The sequence below is a fragment of the Perca fluviatilis genome, chromosome 19 (assembly GCF_010015445.1).
Source record: "Perca fluviatilis chromosome 19, GENO_Pfluv_1.0, whole genome shotgun sequence".
Classification (NCBI taxonomy): Eukaryota; Metazoa; Chordata; class Actinopteri; order Perciformes; family Percidae; genus Perca; species Perca fluviatilis.
Window position 1 is genome coordinate 16,173,261 of NC_053130.1, and position 12,534 is coordinate 16,185,794.

Genomic DNA, 12,534 nt, shown 5'->3' on the forward strand with positions numbered 1-12,534 from the left:
ACCAGCGGAGCTAAAAAAAAACTACGCCTTTTATCTTTCAAAATCAATTAAGAGCCATTTAATTCCACAGGACAGGATAAAAGGAAGGTAATATTTGAATTCATATTTGATTGTAATGATACATCTCACATATGGCCTTAAGTACCAGAAACAGTACTCACAGGGGTTCCCACAATAGAGGAGTAGCCTGAGGGCAAAGTAACCATGCAGGTCTCTCTGATTGGTTGCTGGTGTCATTAGTGCCAGCATTGTTTAAGGAGCACGTGTGGACCAGACCGGAGGTGACAGCTGGGACTTTAAAGCCAGAGGAGTTTTCAAACGGCTCCTCACAGCCGCTTTTCATGACAGAAATATTATTTCAGTTCTGTCATTAACAGCTGACAGCATGCCATCCGAAACAGCCACTGCCTAACAGGGCACTTCTCCTTCCTCTTTCTCTCATAGAGTTTCTTACCTCCTTCTTCTGCCACCCCTAATTTGCCCCCTCCCATCCATCCAAACTCCCACCATCTCACCATCAGCAGCATCCGCCTCTGAAGTATCTCTCACATGCATCCCTCCATCCCTTCCTTCCTCCTTTCTTCCCTGTATCTGACTTCCTCACACTCCCCATTTGAAGTGCTGGAAGGCGAAAAAAAAATCAGCGTCTCTTACCTCATCATTTTGGGTGAGCAGTTGGGTGAGTTTCGCATCCCTCCGTTGCGCTGCTTTTTTTTGGGCGAGAGAGTTGATGGATGCTCGTCTTCGACTGCAAACACATGCACAGAATGTCAGAATAGAGACAGATGTTTGGGAAAGTGTGGTGGACCTGACATGAAAAAAAGAAGCCAACAGTCAATCAATCATTGCAAACAAAAAAATGAACAGAAGAAAAGGATAATTAATAATTCAGTGTCAAATTGAGAAAATATAGAAAAAGCATTAGTAACGGACAATGGTAAATCTGAGAAAGGCAGAAGAAAACCACAGAAAAAAAAAAGTAAGACCTGAAAATTTTTACGGAAGGCTCAAATCCCAAAACCCCGATATTTTGTCTCTTCTGAGGTGCACTTTTACATGGCCTTAAGTAATACACTACTGCATCTGTTCGGTACACCTACTAAAATGTGCAGGTGGTTGGACCTCTAGCAGTCTGCATCAGAGTGACCATGCTTACCTATGCCATTAATTGCCATGTGATGGTACAGACTGTCATTGTCAGTGGGGCACGGGCAAAAGCAATGACAATGAGATAAATGACGGTTATGGAGATGGATCTCGAATGGGTTGTTTTTTTAACCAAACTATGGGAACCCCACCCCATTATTCCAGTTCTATCCAAAGTGCACAATGGCGCTTCTACAGGTCTACCTCCATGCCAAGAGAACACTTAGCACTCAGCACACATCACTAAGGACAAGGCACAAATTAGAGGACTATGAATATCGAAAGCAGCTAATAAATACACATCGTCCTCCATTAGAAGGTCAGGACCAGTATTAAAAGTTTAAATGAAAAATTAATTATTTATGTTTGATTTAATAGTCCATTCTTGACGCTTCGGTGTAAAGCATTTGCAGTAAGCTACCATGGCCACAATGTTTTTTTAAGATTATTTTGATCAGATTCAAGTTCAGCTCCTTTTCAACTTTGCTTTGCTGTGTCAAGAAATGGGGTGGGGGGAAAAAACTCTACTTTTTAAACTTTGCTTGAGTCCCAGTCAGACAGAGAGGACGAGAAAGAGCAGCCAGATTGAGGCCAGGCCCAATCGTCGGAAGATTTCAGGCAAGCTAACAGTAGTCTGATCTTCACTATTGTCTGCGAGTTTTAAGAGCTTTCAGACAGGCACCCAGATGCTCTTATCCACTGTGTACTCTCCCAGCGCAAATGCCAAATGCACGTCACTTCAAACCCATATTAGTCCTTTGGTTAGAAATCAGTAACACAGCATGATATTAGTGCAAATCAATGTGCACGCTGCAAGACGTGACTTCCAAGCATGTGGAAATTCATTACTGTCGGAGCACCCGTCCTAGGCTGTCACGTAATTCTGCTAATAAAAGATAAGAAATATAACTTTGCCTTCTAATAAAATGTCATTTCTATGACATTTCCTTTATGCAATTGGGCATTCGGAATAGCTAATATCACAAGTACTTTCCACTTTACAAATAATTCTTTCTCTAATGCACTTTGAAAATAACACATCAGAAAATATGCATTCCTCGCCATATTGTTAGACAGAGTCCTACTGGTTTAAACTTAATTAGTTGACAGTAAAACCATAAGACTTCTCAGTTACACCCACAACAATAAAATGAAATACTTCCCAGCCACTGGGTAATAAAATCTTTTACAGTAAATAATTAAAAACTTAAGTTTATATTTCAGCTACGTATCCTACGTACTCACAACTCCTGCAACATTTCTGAAAATAAATACTGATAAGCAACTCTTTTGTGTCAATTCTACATTCACATTTTAGCACTCAGTATGGAAGTCACCCAATGTAGACAGCAGCAGCCACTGCACTAGCAGGCAAATCCGTGCAAAGCAGCAGGAGCAACAACAGCAGAAGCAGCTCCAACAGAGTGAACCGTCATGCAGCAAACACGACAAAATGAAGGGACGAGACAGGCGGGGTTACTGACTGATGCATCCCGCTAAGGGGGCAACCTACAGTGCCTACTGTGACTGAGCAGCATGGCATTACGGGGGTGGTAGCGGTATTTCACCGGCAGACTGCGGGCGCGGTTCAGCCGACTCTCAGCCAGGGATCTGGCCATCACGTCTCCAGGACCTGAGATACTGAGGCGCAGTTGCGAGGGGTCAGCCCCAGGCCCCGGCCCCATGGGGAGCAGACTTCCTTTACGGTTATTAACAAGGGGGATGTTGAGTTTGCCAGGGTTGAACAGGGGGTCCTGGTTGGTGTGCAAGTTGTTGGGAAGGAATGCATTTGAGGTGATGGAGGTGGAGTTGCAGCCAGTGGTTTTAACTGATCGCTTTTGAAAAGATGGCCTAACTTCATCCATTACTGTCAAACAATGGAGAATAAAAAGTGTGAGAAAGTCTGTATTAATGCTCATGAATTAGTTAGTAATTAAACTATAGTGTTAAACTGTAGAAAATTAACTAGTGTTATTTTTTGTTATATTTGTTTTAAATGATATAATTGTTTTATCAGAGATTTCAGGGGAAATCTCCTAAAACAAAATTCATAATTTTACTGTACTTGACTTGAAATAAATATGTGAGAAATAAATGAGTGATAATTTATTAAAAGCCTGTATAAGGATCAAACACTCACGTCTCTGTGAAAAAGATTGCAATCTTTCTCATTTCATTTAAATAATTTCTGAAAGCCAAAAAATCATGCTATAAAAGCAGGAATCATTTATCATTTTATTTTTTCTAAAAGTGGTGTTGAAACTTCAACAATCTCTTATGTACTTGGCACACGCTCTGACTGAAATGTTCACAGTGACAATTACTTTGCATTTGTGACAAACATGAATTAATAAGAAGTCTCTCTGTTGTCTCAGTTGCGCTACACTTTCTGGTAAAACAAAGCAGAGACACGGCTTGGCTAAAGCCACTCAAATCCAGTTTTATTTTAGGCATAATTTGTAGCACATTGCTTTTACTTCAACAAATATAAAACTAGAACTAATAATTTAAAATATTCCTTATTTAAAAACATTGTATCATTAAACATTAAAACAATTCATTTTGGATTGTGTATAGGAATTGATTCCAGACTAAAGATGCAGTCATTCAATTCTCAAACACACTGATTTTTACTGTAACTTTGACTAGTAATTAAAGTATGTCCAGAGACAACCTGCAGTGTCTAATATAAGAATAAATACTCTGTGCATGTAGAAACTCACATACACCTGATGTTCACCCAGCAGTCCCACCAAACACACACACACACAATCTGATTGAGGCTGCGGAGTCAACCCGTATGTTTGCATGTATTGAACTGGTTGTAAAGTTGAATGGGAGTGGAGGAGCCCTGTTCCTCCCTTTGGTAGAAGGGTGGTTGGTTGGTTGGTGGTTTGGAGGATAGAGCATGCTTGGGTGGCCCTGGGCGATAAACAGACGTTTATCCCAGCCGTCAGCTGCCTCCTTGATTTACTGGGCGCCACCGATAGTTCCTGGATTCATCTGGCCCTTGTCAAACACGTGCAGCGTTAGAGAACGCTCACCGGCCCTGGCAGGTCCACTGTGCATCCTGAACAACCCAGACGGCAACTGTCCCTTCCTGAAATGCTAATCACATGACGGTACTGTCCTTCGTGCAAGCCTTATCAGATCGTCGTGACCCAATGAAAACTGGATGATGAGGCAGAGGAATAACAACTACGAGTGTTTACTTTTGTATGTGAGTTAAGCTGGCTTTGCCATTACAGTGTTTGCTGCATGAGAAAGCTTTGTTCTTCAGCTGCATTGCAACTGCATGAAAAAGCTTTTTACGCCATGCGTTGTAATTTTTTAAATATAAAACTAAAACTGATATGATGGCAGCTGCAATTCCTTTTAGGTCTCTGCTTCGAGACAGCCACTATTTCAAAGACAAAACAAAAAATGTCTTCAATATCAATATGCTTAATGAGAACAAATACATTGGATAAAAATATACATATAAAATGTTAGAAGTGACAAATAGCATTTCAAAACTAAAATTTATTCTTAACAAGAAGAGTAAAAAAGGAATGCATTTAACAATTATTTACCAAAGATTTAGGCCTACCTAAATTGCAATCAGCTTTGAATCGAACGCCAGCCTCTTTCTGACTTCCACTGTTCCCTGGTGTTGTAGCGCCATCTGCTGCTACATGCAGCACAATACAAACAGAATATTTTATGGAACTACATGGTATTATAAAAACACAAAATAATTTTGTAATTAATACTAGGAACTCATTATTTCAATTTCCTGTCAACATATGTTGAAAATGATCTAAATTAGAAAAAAAACGCTGTCTGAGGTAAACATTGAATTTAGCACTGGTTAAATTGTGTGTTTGCTTTGTCTCTGTATAAGACACAAGACAACATCATAATATTCTAAAGGAATAAAGGACAGCAAAGCAAATGCTAAAGCAGAGCATCAATACTATATGACATAGTGAGGGGGTCTACGTCTAAACACAGAGCGGGAGCAGAATGGAGAAGGACAGAGAAACACACTTACGTGATCTGACATATCCATTATACTTATATTTGGCTGAGGAGAATGCAAAGACAAGTGGCAGGTCACACAGGGGGAGAAAGGATGTAATGAAACAGGCACATTAGGAAATAGAAACATCAACATAAGCTGTGGATGGAAATTATATTAAATGTAACTATGATGAGGTTGTATCTATCTTTAAAGTGAAAAGCATGAGGGCATAAACCATCAATTAAAGGTACAAATAATTAAAATTATGGAAAAAACAAATGGTAGTTATGATTAAAGTATGGCACGATGGCACAAAATAGGCAGACAGGTAAATGAAATGTATTGTCCATTCTCAGAGTGAGCCATGCTTTTAGGAAAGTGTACTAAGCCTGTAATGAGATGTAATGACATACTAATGGCTGAAAAAAACCATCAAAAAAGCTCAATTTGAGGTTACAGAGTTTGTTGAATCTACCACTGGATTCAACAAGCTAAATGTTCCTTATTTAAAAACTAATTTAATGCTTTGACATTCTACATTTTGATTTAAATGTGATAAACATTGTCAGGTCTGTAGATAGAACAAATGAAGCCACCATGGGGAACAAAGACAACAACTACATACTTGAGTGCATGTAGACGTCCAAAACACAGACAGCGGACACTCGCTACTCAAAACAGCCGCGCCAACAAAGCACAAATGCAAAGACACTTTATCGTTACATGCAATCCACATCTCTTGCACAAATGGATTTTTATTTTATTTTTTTAAAAAGGGAATTTTTACAATCACGGGTTCAATGCTACACTTTTAGATATCTTGGGTTGTTCGTTATATAGGGTTGACCAAGGTCTCCTCTTATGCCATAACTATTAATTATCTGGGAATTACAGTTCATGACTTTGACTGAGGAGGTACTGAAGACTGGTACCGATAGAAGTACTGGTACAGTGTGCACGTGAACTGAGCTCTGAGCTGCTGACACTCCCCACTCTTTCCCAGAGTCTCTTCCAGTAGTAAAGGTCACAGTAAGGGCCCAGGGCTGGCCTATGACATAGATCCTCAAACAGGGACTCACAGTGGCCCTGGCATCTGTCTCTAGCAATCTGCCCGCACCACAGAGGCGGCAGACTAACTGGCTAGCATCTGGGGCGTAGCGAGGCGGCATAGGACAGAGGGTAGGAGGGGTGGGAGGGGGGGGGACCAAGCCTGCCTGGTGGACAGGAGCTGTCAGGGCAAGTTTGGTGATGGACCAGCAGGGCTGGGAAAATGAAAATGCAAACATAATTTACGTGTCAGAATAGATAAGGTCTCCAGCAATGAGATGCAGATGCACACACATGCATAGACACAGATATAGTAGTGCATGTAGTTACACACATATGCACGCATACACACACAGCCCAGAAGGCCATGGACTAGCCGAAAGCATCTTCCGAGCCCTGGGTCTCCAACCCTTGTCCATAGCCCAGCTTTAAAGACGCTTTCAGCCTCTCCATCATATAAAACACGTCATGTCTCCAGCTTTTCTCATTGATGGAAGCTGGCCGACTGCGACGATGGTCATGTCACAAAAATAGACCATATGCAACTAATACACAAACCAAAAATAAATGTCTAGTTCAGCTGCACTAGTCAGAATAACTTTTGGTTAATACTTTAAAAATTATGTAGTTGAAGACAAGAATCAGTATACACAACCACACAAAGGGGAACTCTATTTCGTACCCTCACCTACCTACCTATTTAACGTGTGCTTTGAACTATATTTTTAACTATTCACAAGTGGTAGAAACTGCTTGCCTTTGCCCTTTTCTGTTCAATTTTTCCATCTTTTATCTGCAAAAGTCTTCGACCAAACTGCCTGACAAAACTGCAGCATTTTTATATGAATGATCATGAGTAACAGAAGACTGCAATTAATTAGTTATCTAAGGGGTTTATCTATTTCACCAAACATCACATTACTCACTAAACCCCTTGAATGAGTCCTTATTAAAAATGGATATTTATCAACACAGAGATAATGTTTACGTCACTGTTAATGATGTGTCTGTGTCGCACTGTGTATTTGTGTGGTCCGAATGTGACTTGCATCAGAACACAGGGTGCATTAAATTAAAGACTGCTATCCAAGAAATCAATTATCCAAGTGCTCCGGCTAGAAAAATCTGGTTCAGATGTACAAGAGCATGGAGTCACGATGGATAAAGACGTCTTACCCTCTCAGTGTGGTGGGGAAAAAAAGAGAGGAAATGGGGAAAGGAAATCCAACAATCCCTGACTGACAAAGCCCAATGCACTCCTTTACTAAACTCACTTTGTTCAGACAAAATCAGAGTTAAAAAGGGAAAGAAATCTTAGACAGAGGAAGGCTTTCCTGAAATCCTACAGGGGGTTGAGGGAGAAGTGAGATCAGTAACCATGTAATGGCCAGTAATTGGTACCAAGGGATATCAGCGCAGGCCGAACTACAAGAGGCCAAACCAAACTCATCATGGCATGTTTGACACTAATCTAGGCTGAGTCGGCAGACGCTGGGAGAATGTTGAGAAGGAAATCAGATCTGTATGTCTGAACCCAAGGCTTTGATAGCTAGGCCTACTGCTTCCATGTGTAATTGACTGACAATTTAGTATTTCCCATCCACTTAAAAGGAAAATCTAAAAGAAGGGCGATCTTCCACAAGCTTTTGTCCTCCTACCTTTTCTTTATCAAACCAACTATCGCTATTCTGTAGTTTTCATTTTGTGTATTTTCTTGTCCTCTTTCTTACCATAAAAAACCTCTCTTAGCCCAATTTTCCTTTTGTTCTCCTTCCTCCTAATTATCCTGTCTTTTTGAGACTTTCTGTCCCAAAAACAGTGTTAATTGTGAGCAAAATTGCATGTGTTCATCTTGCTCTTGTTCTTCTCTAATTGCCTGAAAGAGTGAAAAGGCATTTCAGTTGCTTGAGATATTATTAATTACTTTCCTGAACCAGTGTCACCAATAAAAACACATTTTGATATCTGTGCAGGACTCCTATAAGTATTTATCAGACTTTGCAAGAGTGTTAGAAATCTTCCAAACACTGTTTCAAATGTGATTTTCTCTTATCTTCGGCATTAAAGTGAAACTAAAAAAAAAACTCAAAACAGTTGCTCGGTGAGGTTAAGTCAAAGGTAAAAATGAAAAGAAAAAAAAGAAACGGAAGCAAATCTGCTTTAACTGAAAAATATACAAACTGAAAACAGGTTTGTAAGGACCTTCAAGTTAAAGATAGAAGACAATAATTTAACAAACATTACCATTAAATTGCAAGATAAAAACGTAGAAAAAAAAATACGTTCCATTTTTGTGTATACATACAGACATCTTACCTTAAACAGTTCAAAACACATCAAATCCAATAGTGATATTATCACACAACTGCATGACTGATGCAGCATGCGGTAGCCACATGTCTAACACCTACAGTACTGTACAGTATAGCAGCACCACAGAGCCACACCACCACTTACCCACCACACATATGACACTTGTGAAATAAAACAAATAGTGTCACATTAAAATATGGATATAGACTTTAAATAAACTAGATGGATAGATAGATAGATAGATAGATAGATAGAAATAATAAAAAATACTACTTACAAATAGTGTCAAATGAAAATTATGAATAAGTGAAAAATATGGATAAAGACTTCAAATAAACTAAATAGATAGATAGATAGATAGATAGACAGATAGATAGACAGATATATAGATAGATAGATAGATAGATAGATAGATAGATAGATAGATAGATAGATAGATAGAAATAATAATAAAAAATAAATAAATTCATGTACACCACAGCTACACAAACTATGGAGTCACAGTTAACAGATCACTTCACATAGACGACGTCACAGACACACACGTACACGTACAGTACCTCTGCATGGTACAATACACACCACAGACATGTAACAGCATGTGTTGGGCGGTGTAACTTACAGGCACGTAAAGTGGTTGCGCAATCATGAACAGAGACAGAGGAAAGTGGGTAGGCCCTCTGAAGGGTGTCCATGTTACTATGTACACTGCCTGACATGCAAGAGCAGTCTTGCTCTGAACAGCCGCAATCAAAACAACATGCCAGTTTCATTCGTTTGTAGACGGACATCTTGGCTACAGTCATGTTTTGGGATGAGAGGAGAGGAAAAGCAGCAGGTTAATGGCAAAGGAGAAATATTCATCCAGGGGAAGTTGGAAGGTAACTTCATCAGAAAGTGCAAGCCTTAGCCACCTGCTCCCACAGACATGAGCCCCAAATTAACACAATCGAAGCACCGAGATTTATTTAAAAATCCAATTACTTAACCTCAACATGTCCTCCAATGATTTTTTTTACTTTGTGTTTGAGAAAGTAAAATTTGAACACATTACAATATAACAATATTAATAACTGAATAATCATATGCTAGCACATTATTTCCCAACCATATTGACATAGTCTGGAGAGGTCAAGCTGTGTGCTAAGGCTGTAACAGGTCAAAAGGCAAAACTATGACAGTGGGAAAGAGGGGTGAGGAGAAAGGAGAGATGGGAGGGAGGCATTCAGGGAAGAGAGGCATGAGCAATGTCTTCAGCAGCAAACCTCATACAATGTTTCAAACATTTGTACATCCTCTGTCCATTTGGCTAAAGGAGTGGATCACGTACCTGTATCCATCATGCAGCTGTAGCGGCTCTGTCCAAGGCATTACACTATTCTACTGGCTAGACCGGCCAATTCATGCTACTGTATAATTAAACCTGCAGTTTCACTGCTCCACTCCCCAAGGGAAGCTTCAATCGAATGTGCATGTGTGCATAAATGGTGAGTCTAGACAAAGGATGTACGTTTGTCATTTTTCTGTGAATCAATGTCAATTTAAAGTGAGACTATGTAACATTTGAAAGAGGAAATAACATTCTTCCTCTTACAGATGCAAATTTTGAATTTATAAGTAATCAAATGCAGTATTGTTCTGTTCATTACACTCAATATGCTACTGGTATGACCAGTAGCATATGGTTCTAATGTAAACAAACAATGTATAATGTAGATATATACTGTGTAACAGCAGGTTTGTTTGTATCAGTGACAGTTTTGATTTTGATTGGTTGAGAAGCAGACACTATGTTGATTTTTAATCTTTAACTCATATTATCCATATGGCTCAAATTTATCAGGTACAAATACTGACTGGGTCATTCAATATATTTACTTTTATTTATTTTTTAATTGTCTTCACTCAATAAATGCAGGGGAAAGAACTTGCAAATAAGTAGGTTAATTGAGAGTCTCTCTTCTGGCATGACCAAATTCACTCTCATTGGATAAAATTAAGGGGAAAATGCATTTCAACATTACTTTTTAGCATTTGATTTAAATGTCACATGTAATGTCTAAAACACAAGGAGGTCAGGGATTGCAGGTCACAATGAAATGTGTTACTAAATACCATCAGTATGCCTGCATCATCACTGTTACTGTACAGTATGTTTGTAAGGATCAACACCAATACCATAATGATTGTATCAAAGTATTTAATTGATGTTTCTTTTCAATTATCGTTCAAAAAAACTGCCAGTTTGGAGACTAGGTGCTCTTATTCAGGTAAGACTGGATGTGATGTGATGTGGATGTGTGTAAGCAGCCACTTTCTGTCTGTCTGTGTTGTGTGTTGCTGTGTGTGTGTGTGTGTGTGTGTGTGTGTGTGTGTGTGTGTGTGTGTGTGTGTGTGTGTGTGTGTGTGTGTGTGTGTGTGTGTGTGTGCGTGCGTGCGTGAAGCTCTGAACCCCAAGGGAAGCGGGAGTGAAAGTCCCCAGAGTAGCACATCTAGATTGCTGTGACTCTGGGCAGAAACAGTCCCTGGTTCCCATTCTCTCATTACCAAGGTGCTAACAGACAGCAGACTAATACTGTCTGGCACCTTTACAGAGACACTTTCAGCATCTTTGACTCTGAGTCACATCGGAAAATAACATCTTGAATGAAGTAATATGTTTCAGCTTCTGGCCAAGGAAAGAATGGGAAACGCAGATCATAAACCATGGGATTAAGGCATCAGGGACTGTTGTATCCTGTTGCATGCACATGTGCCTTATGAGCATGTAATACGCATGCAAAAAACATAGTTTTGGTCCTAGCAACAAGGGGAGGTACAGAGATAACTGTTCACAGTGTTGAAACAGTTTGGGGGTATGGCAGACAAGGTGCAGCGAGGCTATCACTTCATGCTGAAATTTCTTAACATCAGAGTTTTTGCCTAGGCATTTGGACCACATTATATGTATGTTTACAATGTAGATCATTGACGCATGGAAGGGGAATAATGGAAAACACAAGAGACACACAGACACACACACACACACATACACACACACCGACAATGTCTTTGACTTCACAAATACCCAGATTTCGGCCTAGAATGATAAGGTGTCCATTTCAGGGCACTCCTGATTAAAGATTAGACATGACGGTTGCCCTGATCAACTGTCTGCGTGGGTTTGATCAGTCACCATCTCCTCTAATCCACCAAGGCACAATATACTCAAACATAAGCTATCAGGTCGCTATGTTGAATACAAAGGATGTCCCAAAGAATGCACCATTCTGATATACATGTATCCCCCCAAGGCTTCCTTATTCAGCAAGAGTGCAAGGAAAAAGTATACTGTTCTCAAGAGCTGAACTTTTGAGCGATAACAAACACAGTGCACAGTAGCTTAGTGCAGAAAAGTGCATAAGACAATTTTTTTTTTCCTTGGAAAGGCAGCCTCTCTGCACAAACAAGCAGCCTTCAACAAACCCCAACTACACCATATTATATAAACAAAACATTAGAACTACAAAGTGATGAAAAAAACTCAGGAAGATGCATTTGTAAAACTGCAGATTCAGTTTTTGATTACATTTATTATCCCAATGCACAGAAACACACAGATTTGATCCTTGCATTTTCGCTGAACAGGTTTCAATGGATTTAAGTTTCCTCTACAGAAATCTCCATTTAAATGCTGTCTTATTGGACATGACTCTTGCATGATACCACCATCTAGTGGCAATCTAATGCAATGACAATTAATTCTGTATTGCTAGTGGACTTCATCCAGTGCAGAAAGTAAAAAAAAGAAAAGAAAAAAGGGCCCAACAACTGTCCTGATTTGAAATGCACAAGACTGGTGAGGTGACATTTCAATTCTGAGAGGAACTGATGATCTCTGAAACCTCAGCCAGAGCAGGGCGAGCACCCAGAGTTTAGAAAGGGGCTGAGATCACAGAGAAGTGAGGCGAGGGGGAGACCAGATTGTTTTGATTGTGTTTTGGCATCCTAGCTCGTTAGGATTTGCAGAACTTCCCACAAGGACA

General features: G+C 39.7%; 1 protein-coding gene across 26 annotated transcripts in view; it reads right to left on the reverse strand.

Annotated features, from left to right (window-relative positions):
• kcnma1a (potassium large conductance calcium-activated channel, subfamily M, alpha member 1a) overlaps positions 1-12,534 on the reverse strand; it is a 145,069-nt gene that overhangs the window by 24,713 nt on the left and 107,822 nt on the right. For 11 of the 26 annotated variants that reach the window (XM_039782987.1, XM_039782986.1, XM_039782989.1 and 8 more), the window contains one exon: positions 655-748. In XM_039782987.1, coding sequence (XP_039638921.1) covers positions 655-748 — 94 coding nt within the window. Of the gene's footprint in view, positions 1-654; positions 749-4,735; positions 4,817-5,179; positions 5,213-9,131; positions 9,306-12,534 lie in introns of all 26 variants that reach the window. The other 15 variants (XM_039782964.1, XM_039782963.1, XM_039782985.1 and 12 more) reach the window with 8 other exon arrangements.